At 40.3% G+C, this 16,037-nt stretch overlaps 1 protein-coding gene across 3 annotated transcripts in view; it reads right to left on the bottom strand.

The window, feature by feature from the left end:
* Positions 1–5,600: 5,600 nt before the first annotated feature.
* LRRC40 (leucine rich repeat containing 40) overlaps positions 5,601–16,037 on the bottom strand; it is a 30,186-nt gene continuing 19,749 nt past the window's right edge. For 2 of the 3 annotated variants that reach the window (XM_077333356.1, XM_077333355.1), the window contains exons 13-15: positions 15,012–15,089; positions 9,133–9,318; positions 5,601–8,255 (exon numbers count right to left, since the gene is read on the bottom strand). In XM_077333356.1, coding sequence (XP_077189471.1) covers positions 8,150–8,255; positions 9,133–9,318; positions 15,012–15,089 — 370 coding nt within the window. In that variant the 3' untranslated portion in view covers positions 5,601–8,149. Of the gene's footprint in view, positions 8,256–8,280; positions 8,426–9,132; positions 9,319–15,011; positions 15,090–16,037 lie in introns of those variants that run through there. The other variant, XM_077333357.1, reaches the window with a different exon arrangement.

Below are 16,037 nucleotides of genomic sequence, written 5' to 3'. Positions count from 1 at the left end.
TAACTACGAATACTATGGCTGGGCTGTGCTACACCTGCAAACGATGGCTTCCTTGCACAATACTGTCCCTCCAGAGCAGATCCCACAAATGCACAAGTATATGACGGGGCTTACTTACAGCACCTGGGGGGTGATTATAAGGTAGCTGTTGCTGTATCAGCGATGTGTATGTACCACCTCAAAGTGATCAGTACTGCGTATTGTATTTGGATCGCAAAGAGGGAGGGAGGATAAGGGATAAGGGATTGTGGGAGCAGGTCCATAAATGTTATTAGCATACAAAGTTAAACAACCATAAAGAATAGCTTAAATACTTGGGCCTATATATAGTCTTGAGAAAAAAAATCTATCATATTGTTTTTAACTGATGCTTCCAGCTCACTACAGTGAGATTATCAGTGTGAGTCCCGATGGATGATTGGCAGAGAAGCTCTTCTGTGAACATATTTATTGAGAGTGGCCACTCTTTTAGCATATATTTGTAGCCAGCTGTAGCCATCTTTGCCTTCATTAGTTTCAGAGAATCAGATGGCAGAACAAGCTTACACCCTGATTCCAAAGGAAAGTAATGTATGATTTATATAACCCGAGGGTATCAGTTTGTAATGATTAAATTCCCTTCTAAAGGCACAGATTGGCTCAGTTTGAGGGGAAGGGTAACGTAACAAGTGCAGCAGGTGAATCCATCTTTCTAAAGTATGCAGGCAACATTATCCCATCATAAAACATGGAACCCTTTCAAATATATAATATTAAAGCTGAATTTAACACATAAAGTATGTTTTTGATTAAATTACATCCAGAAAGCAACTTTCCACATGTTTTTACAGCTTGCTCACTTGATCTACTGTTTCTCCAGCACCATTTTAAAGCAAACTTTTTAATGGGAATGCTTTTTCCTCCTTCACTGTATTGTTGTAGTTACTCTCAAATCCCACAGTTAAACTAATGATGGAATGGAGCTAATCACGCTTGGTGACTTTAGTGAAAGCCAATGAAGGAGCGCTTTCTTCACTCTGAAGCCTGATAGCAACTCTTATGTCATCAGAAAGTGTATTTGGATATGCATCAGAATGTGCATTCAACCACATACCCCTTTGAGAGCAATACTATGGAAATCTTCCACACTCCGGTCACCTCGCCCTATTTTGCTGAATAGAACTGCACTATCTTCATTGCAGCAGAACAAAACAAAGTATTGGTGTGGTAACTAAAGAAACAGATGTATTCCCTCTTCCCCACCCCATGAACCACTTTGTGCCCTTTCACACGCTCTCCCTCCTCTCACTCTCCTGAAATTTTTTTTAACATTCTAGTATATAATTACACATAAAACGGTATTCCCAGCATCCCCCCCCCCCACCCACTAATGTGGTCCATAAAGCTATAATGAGAGGAGAAGCTGCTTTCCTATAGAATGATTTCATTCATGCTGCTTAGAATATCAGCCAATGTCTTCTACTGAATTTTACCGGACAGCAAATTGTTCCATATGAAGTACTGGCTTTAGCAATTTATTTATTTATTACATTTCTATACCGCCCTCTCATGAGGCTCAGGGCAGTTTAAACAATGTCTGGCTGGGTCAGAGTGTGAAACAAGACTAGTGATAGATGTTCAAAGCACTTCACATAAGTTGTCTCAGTCATCCTGGCAGCACATTGAGCTTTTAGGGCATGATTGGTTTAAACTGCTCTGAGCATCTGAATCCATGCTATGCGTACCTACTCCAAACTACAGAGGGGAAACTCCAAACTACATTGTCAAAGCAAACTGGGCTGACCATCATTTCAGCAGGTGCACGTGTAGAGATCCTACATGCTGCTCCATGTAGTTCCAATTACATTAATTCAGTATTAGACTAGCAAACATTTTGGTAGCAAGGAATGTTCATCTAATCTCAGTATTCATTATAACATGCAAATACTTCCTAGTCGCCTCTCTAAATCTAGGCTGAGACACTCGGTAGCAATCATATACTATTCTTGCTCATCTTAGATTGTCAGTAAGATGACAATAGGTTACTTCTCCCCCTATATTTGGACTCAGTTTGATTATGGGTGCTGGAACTCTGACTGCCTAGGGAGTGATTTAGCGCTGAAGTAATGATGTGTTTGCCTCTTTGTTGAGGGGCTTCGTCAGACTTATGCAGGGAATGGGGTTTCTGAATACCATATATACTCGCATATAGGCCGAGTTTTTCAGCCCTTTTTTTTAAGCTGAAAAAGTCCCCCTCTGCTTATATGCGGGTATAAAAAAAACCAGCTGCCAAACAAGACAGGAAGGTGGGAGACAAGAATGCTTGCCTGAAGAGCAGAAGCAGGAACAAAAGAGACGCAGCTAGCCCAAGAGGGAAAGAACAGTCTCCGCCTCCCCCTCTCCCTGCCTTAACGAGGCCAGCAGCTGCAGGAAGCTGCAGAGAGCAGGAGGAGGAAACGCCCCTAGAGGAAGGCATGGAAAATGGAGGGAACAGAACACCCAGCTAAGAAGAAGGGAAGCAGCACAGGGCTGGATATCAAAAGACAGGACAATTCAGGGGGGAAGAGGGAGGAGGAAGGTGGGAAGAAAAGGGAAAAAAAGATCCTGCCCAAAACAGGGGGGAGGGGAGGAAAGGAGAAAGAAGACCACTATCCAAACACCACCCTTGGCTTATATGCAAGTCAGTAAGTTTTCCAGCATTTTGAGGTGAAATTAGGTGCCTCGGCTTATATGCGAGTATATACAGTATATCATTTCTTTAAAATAATTTCTTTAAAATATGACTGGTTTCTTTAAAATATTTATATATCACCCTTTCCATTACCAAAGCAATTTATATCAACAATAGTACAACAATATAGGCTAGATATCAGGAAAAACATTTTCACAGAGTAGTTCAGCAGTGGAATAGGCTGCCTAAGGAGGTGGTGAGCTCCCCCTCACTGGCAGTCTTCAAGCAAAGGTTGGATACACACTTTTCTTGGATGCTTTACGATGCTTAGGGCTGATCCTGCGTAGAGCAGGGGGTTGGACTAGATGGCCTGTATGGCCCCTTACAACTCTATGATTCTATAATTTATTATTATTATTTTAAATTAGCAAACAATACTGCATCAAACTGTTAAATAGCCAAAAATAACTCAGGACAGCCCCTCAGAGTTGCCTAGGGCATACAAGTCTCATTTCAACTGTGTTATTGAGAGAAGCAGTTCGGTGTAGTGGTTAGGAGTGTGGCCTTCTAATCTGGTGAGCTGAGTTTGAATCTGCGCTCCCCCACATGCAACCAGCTGGGTGACTTTGGGCTCGCCATAGCACTGAGAAAACTGCTCTGACCGAACAGGAATATCAGGGCTTTCTCAGCCTCAGGGTGTCTGTTGTGGGGAGAGGAAAGAGAAAGCAATTGTAAGCCGCTTTGAGACCCCTTCGGTTAGAGAAAAGTGGTATTTAAGAACCAACTTCTTCTTCTAAAATGATTATGAGATATGCATAAGCAGCAGCTAAGCATAATGACATTGTACTTTCCCAAGATATCTCCAAGTCTCTGAATTCTTGAAAAAAGTACTGCAAGTATACCATATCTCAGTTCAAACCCCACATGCAAAATGATTTGTTTATAAAACTGGTGATGGTAAATCAAAATTGAAACGGTTCTCTACAGCAAATGCTGGCAGTGGTTCATGGGAATTGTAGTCCTTAAACATCTGGAGGACCACAGGTTGATTACCCCTGCTCTACAGGTCAAATCTTCATTCCACAAACTAACCAATTAAATTAAATAGAACCTGGATTTCATTGCTGTGTGCTATAGCAGTGGTCCCCAACCTGCGGGCTGGTACCGGGCCGCGAAGGCCTTGGTGCTGGGCCGCGGCTCCTTCTTCCCTCCCCCCCAAAGCGAGAAGCTCGCCAGGCCGCGAGCAAATCGGCCGCCAAAGCTGCCGATTAGCTTGCGGCCCAGCAAGCTTCTTGTTTCAGGAGGGGGGGGAAGAGAAGCTTGCCGAGCCGCAAGCTAATTGGCCGCTTTGGCGGCCGATTTGCTGGCGTCCTGGAGGGGCCGGGAGGGGGAGCCGCAGCCTCTCCATCAGCTTTGGGCGAAACGTTGAGGTCTATGCACACAGGCGGGATTTGCTTCCAGAACATATGCCACAAAAGTTACTTCTAAAAAAATTAAATTTCTAAATCCTTGAATTGTCATTCTAATATTTTGTTCTATTCAGGAACATGAAAGTTGCCTGCATTATAATGATTGTAAGTAGTTACCCTTTGGAGAAAAAATGTGCCTAGCAAAATTTTGCCATTACTGGTTTTGCCATATTTTTATCTGAATTTTGCATAAAATAGTTTAGTTTTTAAAACCATTCTTCCATTGTAAATCTAGTGCCTATGTAATGTGGACTTCCCACACCAAATATCCAGTTGCTTATGGTGCCATTGCAGACTGTGCCACCCATCCTAGCTAAAAACAGCCTTGGACAGAGCTACTTTGTGAATATACTGAGTTGACCTCAATATATGTCCCTCTAAGAAATTTTCATGCCAATCACACAGGGAGAAAAAAATCCCTTTTAAACATTTATATCTATTCCTGTGTGAAGGATTAGATAGCATCATTACAAATGCCAACAGTTTTCAGAATCACCTAGTGATAAGCTATTTTTTCCCCCAACCTGGACCCTATACCACTTTCCTACTTGTGCACCATTTTGCCTAATATGGCAGTAGTTCTCTGTCACTGTATGGATTCCTCTTGTACTAGGCACTTTTAGGCTCTTTGAGAGACATAGGAAACAATCCTAAGCAGGTCTACTCAGAAGTCAGTCTCATGTTATTCAACTGGGCTTGGTCTCAGGACAGTGGCCTTAGGATTGCAGCCATAGGTACTTCCGCTCATACAATATTTACCAGAGGAACATACAAACTGCAGTAGAGGACTGCTACTGCCACCAACAAAGAGGAGCACAAAAGGAAACAAAGTATAGGGTCTATGACTTCAGGTAAAATTTAGATAAAGCTCAGACTAACATACTTTCACAAAACACTATCTTTTGTTAGTAAGTTCTATAAAATATTTTAAAATTGCATTTTTCCATCTAGCTGTATTATTGTGGTCCATGTATGAAATACGTATCAGAGCAACTTCTAGACTAGTAGTATGGATTGGGCATACACACAATGAATATTTATTTTAATATTTGCTATGCATGAGAGTTATGGTGCAATAGTCATATCCGAGCAGCCCGATAGTGACACCTAGAGGAAAACATATTTTGGTCTGTACACAGATATTTGAAATTATAGCCAATTTCTAACTCTGCTATTGTAATTTTAAAAAAATTATTTAGTCTCTTAAAACCAGTCCTTCTTTAAAGGTCTTTGCAAACCTTTCAGATGTGCATTAAGGGTTACAAATAAAATATGCTAATACACACCATCTCATTACATGTAGAATTTTCATGCCCCTTTGTAAAAGCTTTTATTCCAAACATCAACAGAGCCACACCAGTTCAGCACAAGAGGCTGAATTTTTATAAATTGGGGCCTTTCCTGCCTCTTTGCTAGCTTACATGGCTTAACAATGGGCAAGATACTTATTAGTTTTTCTACTTGTGAGTACTGTAATCAAGTCAAATCAACAACTTACTTTATTACAAATTTTACCATTTTATAAAACACATGTTTAATTATAGAGATAGCTGTATTGTAATTAATATTTTGAGACAATTGTGACTTTGAGCTTAAATTATATACAGAACAGTCATTTTTGTATGTGTTACAAAGATTGCTATATGACAAAACTGTACTTTTCAGTTTAATTACAGTATCATTGTAAATAAGGCTAAATCATTTACTACTTTATGAACATAGATTGTGAATGTATTTAAATGTTTTTGCAGTATAAGGATTTACTGAACCTGAAAGCTGCTTCATTTTATGTGCAAAAAAGTACTTAAAAGTATATTTTAAATCTCTGGATTCAGTGAAATCAATGATCTTTCATTTGCACACGCAGGTGGTATCCTTCCCATTTTATTGTGTGTGTTGACACTAACTGGTAAGGTGCATATTGTCAAGAATGCATTTTGCAGATTCTTTCTGTACAGAAAAAGAATACAGGGACTCAAACAATGCTGTGCAGTGTATAGCAGAGCCATTTTCGGCTTTGGTGTACTCTACCTTTTTCAGTATTTAAATAGTGTTTTGAATACTATATTAAAAGTCTATTGTATAAATAAAGTCACCTTATTGTAAATTGTTGTCTTATTTGTAAATCACCAGGGGAAATACTGTAGCTTTGCTGATTCACAGAAACCAAAACTACATAGAGTTTACATTAGCATTTTCTCCTTCATTTCAAGTTACATGAAGCACTCAAAGTACATCAAAACTACTCACTGGATTTCACTCTCCACAGTCTACAAAATCTTCCAGATGTCAGCTTCCCAACCACACTCACCCCAACCCAGGCAAACAATCCAAGTACCACAGGGTTTGGAGGTTATTAATCCGTTTAGATGATCAAGCTAGGCCCTCCTCCCTTAGTCTGACTGGCCCAACAGCATGTTCTTATGGTGGTCATCTCCACAAGTGCTTGGACTGTGTGCACTATTAATGAAGAAATAATCTGTCTAGGAGTTAGGCCAACAAAATCAGAGCCTTTTAAGTTATCAAAACACTATGTGGATGGGCAATAACAGAGAAGCATTTATGTTGTTTAACTGAATGTCTTCCTAACTTTTCACTACACAGAAAGATCAAGCACCCAAAGCATTAGCCCTTGTATAAATATATCAATGCAGAGGTCAGCATTTGAGGAGGAGACTGCTAAAGCAGTTTACCTATCTGAGAAATGTAGTGTGCAGGAAATGGGTGGCTCACTCATATAGTCCCCCCCCCCTTTCAAATGAGGGGAAACAGAATATCCTCAGTTACAGTTCAGGACTAAGTATAGAACATGGGTCTAAAGGCTGAATCCCAACCCTGTTTACAGAAGCAAGGCTATTGATTTCAGCAGCGCTTAAGGTAACAGTTGCATGATTGATAAAAGATTATAGACAATCCATTCATATGAAGACCAGTTAAAATTTATGGAGGTGGATCTTGTGCAAACAGGTCAGATGAGTTAAGTCATTTAAAAAATAGAAAACGTTAGGTGCCTCATGTTTTCCAACTGCCACTTATATATATTGGGGTGGGGGGGCAGGGTGTCATTTACATTTTGTAGTCATAAATATATCCAGAGAAAAGTGACCCTGAGATGTATTTATCTGCCTGCTGCATAGGAAAGCTCTGTGGCTTGGTGAGAAAGGAAAGATTCTGCCAAGCACAGGGATTATTGCCATGAAGGATGACTGCTGTGGATTCCTTTGGATGATGGTACACAAGAGCAGAAAGCTTGAGTACTCAACATCTCTGATTATCTGAGGACACTTCCCCTTTCCTAGGCATGTCACCTAACAAAGTTTTTGCTATACTACAAAACACACAATCAATTTTTTCCCCTTTAAAAGCAAACAATGGTCCAAGAAGCCATATTTTTCAATGTTGGTTAATATGGTGACAGAGTTGTCCTTATAACAAAATGTATACAGCACCACTATCCATTTGGCCTAATTTTGAAATTAGCGCTCTGTTAGAATGCCTTTGGATCTAATTTCTGTAGGTACATGTGCCAAATAATCATACTTGTCCTTTTGAAAGGAAATCTCTAGGTCCACGTTGCATTTTTTGTTTTAAAAAATTGTTTTGATTCTCTAAAAAGTGAGAGTGGAGGGGACGGGAAACTTCAGCAAAAACCGAACAGTACAGGTTATTTCCCATTTCAGGCACCAAGACACCTGCTTCATACAAAGCATACTAATACATTTAAGAGAATCCAAAGCAATCCTTTGCCAGTTACATGCCCAAAACTGAATGAAGAAATATAAGTAGAAACCATATCACAGACACAGCCCACAGCAGCACCTTTTCTTGTTACAAGAGTAACAGCTTTTACTGCTGGCCACATTCACATTTTTCCACAAATGGACAGGATGAATTAGAGAATTCCTCTGTGAATTAGAAGGATACCCTTACATGCACTTTGTAGACCATACTACTCCACGGGACTGTTGTCTTCATTCTTCAGAAAGTAAGATCTTTATATATATATATCAGTTCAAATTGAAACAACAAATCAAGTAGGAATTCTGCTTCTTAGGTATTCAAGCACAGCAGCTGTCCCCTTGGCAAGAATGGCTGCTCGAGGAGTCCGGAAAGGATTGCCTTCTAGCAGAAGTGTCCTAGTAGAAGGACCAGAAGCCAGTTATGATGATTGTTCATAAGATGTGCACAAAACCTTTGGGTATATATATATATATATATTTAAATCAACCTTCTCTGTAAATGCAAAATTCAAAGAAAGATGTGGAGTGTGAGATGCAGTGTGAAAGTTTCCTCAACTCTTACGCAGCTGCATAATAGATATAAAAACAGGGGTGAGCCATCTGTTAGTGATAACTGAACTGCCACACTGAATTTCCACTAGCCTTCCCTGACTTCATTAGACCTTGTAAGTAAGGTTACCAGGTTATTCAGCCCCTTTTAACATTTACTGACTAATAAATAAACTGCTGCTATCAAACCCTGGTATATGTTTTATCATTATCACAGAATAAAGTAAAACAAGATAAACAAGTCTGGGAGTGAATTTCTCTTCTCCTGGGAAAGCTTAGGATCTCACAAACTAGTAGAATAGTGCCACACCATAAGAGGCACTCACTGTCCCATATGATAAGGAAGATTCCATGTTCAAGCATTCTTTCAAGTTCCGTCATTGGTCCCATTTCCCACCACAGCCTGGAGGGAATTCCTGGCTGCCATGAGAGGGAAGAGTCACAAAAGCCACACTCTATGGGCAGAAGTTGCTGTTCTTGTAGAAATGTTGCACTGGATCTAACCCAATGACTGAACTTAGGAGGATGTTTGAATGTAGAATCTTCCTTAACATATGAGACAGTAACCCCCCCTTATGGTACTAAAAGCCATAAAATAAAAGCTGTTTCAAAACTTGTACTGTTTCAGTACAACATATACTGGATTTTTTTTAAGCCTTGAGGGATTTTAAGTTAACATATTCTATATAGAAGTCTATGCTGTCACAATCACCACATAAGTTACCTGAGATTGATACAGTTGCCAAGTTCTGGTGGTACTTGCAATAAATCATTATTCTGAAGATCTAGGGTACCAAGTCTGTCCATCTTCTTTATTTGGAGAGGGTCAAGAGATCCAACCTGATTATTAGCAAGGATGATTGTTTCTAGAGTTGGGATGTGATACAGGACATCCGGAAATACTTTAAACCTATAATAATGTTACAATACAATACCTTTATTGGCATAAAGCAGATTAGGAGGATATACAAAGATAGTCAAGATACATCGGACAGTTTAAGTTTAAAAACTGAGGACAGAAATTTAGCCATAATAAAAGTGACGTCGGCATCCTTATCACTCAGTAAAAATTGGCAAACCAAGTCTCTTGAATGGTTTCTCCATTTTGGTATAAGAGGTATGATATGCCTTCTCTGTTGAGTGAACAAGGGGCAATCCAGTATGATATGTTGGATGGTGTCAGGAGAACTTGATTCACAGGTGCATAGTCTATTTTCGAAGGGGATCTTGGCAAATCTCCCTTGTAATACTTTGGATGGAAAGGCGTTAAGCCGAGCAAGCGAAAACGCTCTGCGATGGAGGGGATTTGCCAAGTTATGGAAATAAGCCGGCATTATCCCGTGCTTCACTTGGAGACCAAGCGCACAGGGAGAGCAAATTGCTGGAACTGTGGGATGGATTTTTTGGAATTCGTGATCAAGTAGCCTTTGTTTGATTTGGCACATAATGGAAGGTTCATTCAGAGATAGGATGTAATCGTGGTCAATGCCAATTTGTTGGAGTATAGTCAGGATGGTAGAGAACCATTTAAATTTAAAAGAGTCTCTCAATAAACAGGCCAATAGTCTATCTGATCGAACCCTAAAATGCAGTTTTAGCCAATATTTAAAGGTGAAAATCCAGGCCTTAGTTTCAAGAAGATTATGTCCAGTTTCAAGACATAAAGAGGAGTAAGGGACGCAATTTGGAGTTTTCAAAATCTGCCGGAAAAAGGCAGACTGTAACTTCTCCATGTTTTTGTTAAAACCTGAGATCCACAGAGGGATGCCATAGAAAATTTGGGGGATAATTTTAGAGTCAAACACACGATAGACAGCTGGGACAAACTGATTGCCTTTAAGAAAGAAAAACCGGTTTAGATGGGTAATGGAACAGTTAGCCTGCAAAGTAATCCTATTTCTATGTTTGGTCCAATGCAAATTATGTTGGAAGGTGATTCCTAAGTATTTGAAATTTGACCTGCTCGATTTTATGACCACCAATGCACCAGTTTGAGGGAGACCACTTCTGTGCAAAGACCATCACTTTGGTTTTTTTGAAGTTTATCGATAGGTCATTGAGTTGGCAATATTTATGGAAAGCATTCAGTTATCTAATCAGACCAATTCTGGAATGGGAAAGCAAGACGGTGTCATCAGCATATAGAAGAAGTGGGATTGGCAATTTATCTAGTTTGGGTGGATGACCATTTGTGAGTCTTAGGGTTTTTGGATGTTCATGTAAAAAGAGGTTGAATAAATGAGGAGCAAGGACGCAGCCTTGTTTAACTCCTCTCAGGATGGGGATTTGATTTGTTAAATGACCCTTTTCAGTAAATTTAACCTGACAAGTATTGTTGGAATGGAGGTTCATTAGAAGTAGTAATAGGCGTGAATCAATATTAAGATCTTGCAATTTTCTCCATAGTAAACACCTGGAGATAGAATCGAATGCACCCTTGAGGTCAATAAAAGCTACATAGAGTTTCCTCCTACCTGTATGAAGATATTTGTCTGCAAGAGAGTAGAGGGTTAAGCAGTGGTCTATAGTGGAACAGTTTTTAGTGAAGCCAATTTGTTCAGGACCTATTAGGTCATTTGAAGTAACCCAATCTAGGAGTTTAAGTTCTAGATGTTTGGCATACATTTTGCTGGCGATGGATAGAAGGCTAATAGGACGGTAGTTTTCTGGAGAGCTGGCACCACCTTTTTTATAAATAGGCACAATGATTGAGTTGAGCCAGGATTCAGGGAATACTCCCGATTGGTCGATAGCTGTAAAAAGGACAGCCAGGAGTTGTTTCCACCAGTTAGAGTTTAGTTTAAATAATTCAGCTGGTAGACCATCAGGCCCTGGAGATTTGCCTAGTTTTAGTTCTTGGATAAGGGTTTCAATTTCATCCAGACTGACAGGTGGCCAGCTAGGAAGAGAATCAGCAGAGGGTAAACTGAGATGATTATTTTGGATTGGGGAGGGAGCAAAAAGTGTAGAAAAATAATTGTGCCATGTTTGGGAAGGGATAGAAGATTTAAATGGCCTGTTGCTTTCACCTAAGTAGTTTGCGATCATTTTCCAAAAAGAGCTGCTGTTGTTAGATTTAAATGCTGCTAAAAGATGGTCCCATTTTGCCTGATAGTAAGAGCGCTTCTTAGTGTTTATTAGAGATTCATATTGTCTTTTTTGGAGTGTATAGTTTTCTAACAAAGTGGGGTCTTTGGACAGACGAGCTTCATGGAATGACTTCCTCAGAGCAACCTTTGCACCAAGGCAATCATTATCAAACCAAGAGGAGGGCCAAGTTGTAGTAGATCTTAGAGGTAGGGCCTTAGTTCTGCAGGCCAAAGCAATTTGGTCAAATGTTCTTAGAATCTCAGAGGGGGAGCCAGTTCTAGTGATATTCTGTTTTAGGTTAGTCATCTGAGCAGAGTTAAGGAATAGAGTGAGTTCACTGCCAACTTTAGGTGGCAATCTAATTCTATTAAGGAACATAGTGTTTTCCGGGGGGAGAGTTGAGCTTGGTCTGGAGTAACATTATAAAGGGTTTGGAATGAGAGCTGGAGTGGTAGATGGTCGCTTTCGGTGCGTGAGCCTATTGACAGAGAATATACTGATGCAAAAAGATTGAAAGAACATAAGCTATAGTCAAGTACACTCCTACCACGGGTTGTGCAAAAAGTGAAGTCCTTTGAACCAGGAAATTGGTCAAGGCCATTTAGAACAAGCAGATTGTGTGCCAGACAGTATTCGATCAGTTTGAGACCTGCCCTATTCAGTGTGGCATCTGAGGATGACCGATTGAAAGAAAATTGAAAAGGTATAAAATCTTCAGTGACAATCCCCAGGGAGGAGGCTAGGTCTGAGTTAGACGCGCCTATGCGAGCGTTGAAGTCTCCCATGATAGCTAAGTGGGCTGTGGGAAATTGACCTTGGGTTGTTAGAGTGAATTCTGAAAGTTTGGACCAGTTATCGTTCAATTCACTCTCAGTTGTAACTGGGGGTAAATATGTGTTAATCAGGATGATATGGTAGTCCACAGAGAGCGACAGCAGAATAGCTATAGCAATCGGGGGACAAGATCCTAAAAATAGACTTGAGTCCTGAGTTGGCTTTGACAAAACATGCTAATCCAGCTCTACAACGACCTTTGCGATGAACTCTAGTTGCAGGAGAATGGTAAACTATAAAATCTTTGAAGTTGGGAGTGTCAGCTGACCAGGTTTCTTGAAGTAAAATGCAGTGAAAGTTAGAAAGATAATTAGTAAAGTCTACGTCGCTGCATTTGTTAGTCCAATAATGTTATTACAATTAAAATGCTACGACAAAAGAGATATGTTATAGATTCCATATCTCTTTTGTCCTAGCATTTTAATTGTCATTACATTATCTATAATAATAATGTTATTACAATTAAAATGCTACGACAAAAGAGATATGGAATCTATAACAAGCTTTCATTAAAAGATGAAAAACTATCGAAAAATGCCTCACAAGCTAGGCAGGGTTGCAGGTCTCATAATGGCAATTAACTCGAAAGAATCATAGAGTTGGAAGAGACCTCCAGGGTCATCTAGTCCAACCTCCTGCACAACGCAGAGAAATGACACCAATATGTAAAAGTGCTGCACAGAAGCGTGCTAATTCTACCAAGAACAGTCAAATGAATTGGAAAGTACAGTGCTGTTGAGGAGTCACAATTAAGCCCTTATTTGGGGGGCTGATATTAGCTCTGTAATCCAACCATAGCCAAGTGTGGACTTTAGAAAATAAGTATATACTCTGGTTTATGTTAATTTAATTGCAAAAATATTTTTATTTACTTAAATGTTTCTCTACACTAATTGTTATTATAATTTAGAATTCAGATAAATTGATGCCTGAATATCTAGGTAAACATACGATCGAAAATTAGCCTGAAATTGGTGGCAATTTGCAGATTATATTGGAAGAAAATTACAACATTGTGGAGACACATTAGCAGTAGATGGATTGAAGAATAAACGATTGGATCGAAGAGTAAAGGATTCTGGCAATGGACCTTTGCTATTATAGTTTATTACATGTATATTTACATGCCAACAGTGCAGGATTTTAAAATTCTACCTCAGAGACATCCTATATAAGTATAGCCACTGAATTCACGTGCTAGACTTTCCAATAGCTACAAGGTTGCTGGGTGCTGACTATCAATACTGAACCTTTTAGAGCACTGGTCCCCAACCTTTCTATCACCGGGGACCGGTCAACGCGTGACAATTTTACTGAGGCTGGGGGGGGGGGGTTTGCTGCCACCTGAGCCCCTTCTCAACTTGCTTTCCCACCAGTGCCCCTGACTTCCCGCTGCCCACTGGGGGGCGCTGCCAGCAGCAACTGTGCAGTGCCACGCCGAGGGGGAGTCCCAGCCATTGCAGCCGCTGGAGAGCACCAAAGGTGATCGGCGGCAGAGTGGCAGGGAAGCCCCTGAGGCAACAGCCAGAGACGACAAGGTGGAGCTGCGGCCCAGTACCGACTAATCCATGGCCTGGTACCGGTCCCCGGACCGGGGGTTGGGGACCACTGTTTTAGAGAACCTATTATAACCTATTATAAACTATGTTTATAATAGAAAAGAGAACAAATTAGGGAGGGGCTGTAGTTCAGTGGGACAGTGTCTGTTTGGTACGCAGAAGCTCCCAGGTTCAATCCCTGGCCTTTTCAGTTAAAAAGGAGTAGGCAGTAGGGAAAATGCAAGACCTCTGCCTGAAATCCTGGAAAGCCACTGCCAGTGTGAGTAGACTGATGGTTTGATTTAGTATAAGGAAGCTTCTTGGCATGAATACTACAAAAATAGTTTTAAGACTTCTAAAAGACACACACATAACTCTACTCCATCAAAATGATCTCCCTGTGTAATTGGCAAATTATATAGTAGAGTGTTTAAAACTGTTGGAAAGCAGATAACATATATGTATTACAATAAATTATTTATCAAGTCTGCAAGACATCAGTGGCTTCTCTGATCTGGTATAGTTATTTTTAAAAACCCACAATTGTAGCAGCCATACAAAGAAATGAGCATTCTGACATCTATGAGCAGGGAGTTCTAGTTGATTACACAGCTGGTTCACAGAAGCTGAAGCATCTCACAGGTTTCCATCCCCAATATACTACCGATGACATGAGTAGGCCAAATGGGTGAGCTCTTAATCACACTGAGTATGCCAGAATGAAAAAGGAGTGCCACTTGATACGACAAAATGTGTTCCAACAATTTCAAAGCTTGCCTTTTGAAGCAAGATTCTAAAGATATGGAACATTGCAACATAATGCCATATAGGCAATTCCATTAAAAAAGGCAGGCAGAACTACATCGACAGCCAAAAGAAAGAAAACATAACTCCAAATCTATATTAAGAACAAGTAAATTGTATAAAAAGGGGATACTAAATTTAAGAGCCAAGACCTCAAAGATTATTGTTTCCTCAAGGCAGCCACCATCGAACAAATACCAATTTGACACATGATAGAGAGTATCAAAGTTATTTTTGGTTCCTGAACTCAAAAAACAAGAAGGCAGAAATTCTTTCAAACAAAGTAAAAGACCAATTTATTTAGTACTCTTATAAGCAGCAGAGCAAGAGCACTTACCTGTTAAAAGCAAGGTTTATAATTTGCAGTCTTGCCAGTGTTTCCATTTCATCAGGCAGAGATGTCAAAGTGTTGTTTCTAAATTGTAAAATAAAGCAACACAATACCTCAAGCATTATTATTAACGGATGATAATAAAATTCAAACTGCTTTTCACTACATAATGTTTAAATGTGGAATTAAGATGACTCTAACAGGACCACTGTCTCATGGGACTATCCCAAATCTGTGTTGACATGTGTCCATGAATATAAATGAAAGTATCATATGTAAATAGTTGTATCTTAATTGCCTCCACATATTCCAGGATGATTGATGTTTATTTGTATTTATAAACCATTATATTCTTCTGATATTGGTTGGCAGCCTTAATGCAGAAGTACCTGGGTCAATTATGCACAACAGGAAACCTCACAAAAAATCAGCAAAAAGATATTTGCTTTTTTGATTCTGCATGTGGCAGTGGTTTTGCCACAGAAAACCCATTACAGTTTTTTTTTATATGGAACACATCTTCTGGCGCGCTCAGTGAAACAGAACTCCCGCCCACTGAGTGCACCAGAAGTCCTTGAATGGCAGCCACCACGGAGGCAGCCAATGGTGGCGGGGGAAGCCAAGGAAGCTTCCCCAGCTACGGGGACATGGCCCACTGAGTAAAGGCTGCCATGGCAGCAGAGAAGGCTGACCCAGCCACGGAGGCTGAGCTCTCCATGGCTGGGGCAGCTGCTGTGACAGAGAAGGCCAGCCCAGTTTCAGAGGTACAGCCCATGGAGGCAGCCCAGCTGTGGAGGCATAGCCTGTAAAGGCCAGCCCAGCAACAGAGACAGAGCCCATGGAGGACGGGGCAGCTGTGGCAGTGGAGAAGGCAGGCCTAGCCACAGAGGAAAGCTCTCTCAAATGCATAATCTTTTACTTCGATGAAAAACTGTGAGTGCAAAACTGCCCCTAGTTGTCACCATTTGAAATAGGACACAGGACTAGATGCTCTGTTCCAGCAGGACTGCTCTTATATTCTTCTTCTTATTA

The sequence above is a fragment of the Paroedura picta genome, chromosome 4 (genome assembly GCF_049243985.1).
Source record: "Paroedura picta isolate Pp20150507F chromosome 4, Ppicta_v3.0, whole genome shotgun sequence".
Taxonomy (NCBI): Eukaryota; Metazoa; Chordata; class Lepidosauria; order Squamata; family Gekkonidae; genus Paroedura; species Paroedura picta.
The sequence above is the reverse complement of the archived record's forward strand: the minus strand, read 5'-3'. Positions and strand labels throughout refer to the sequence as shown.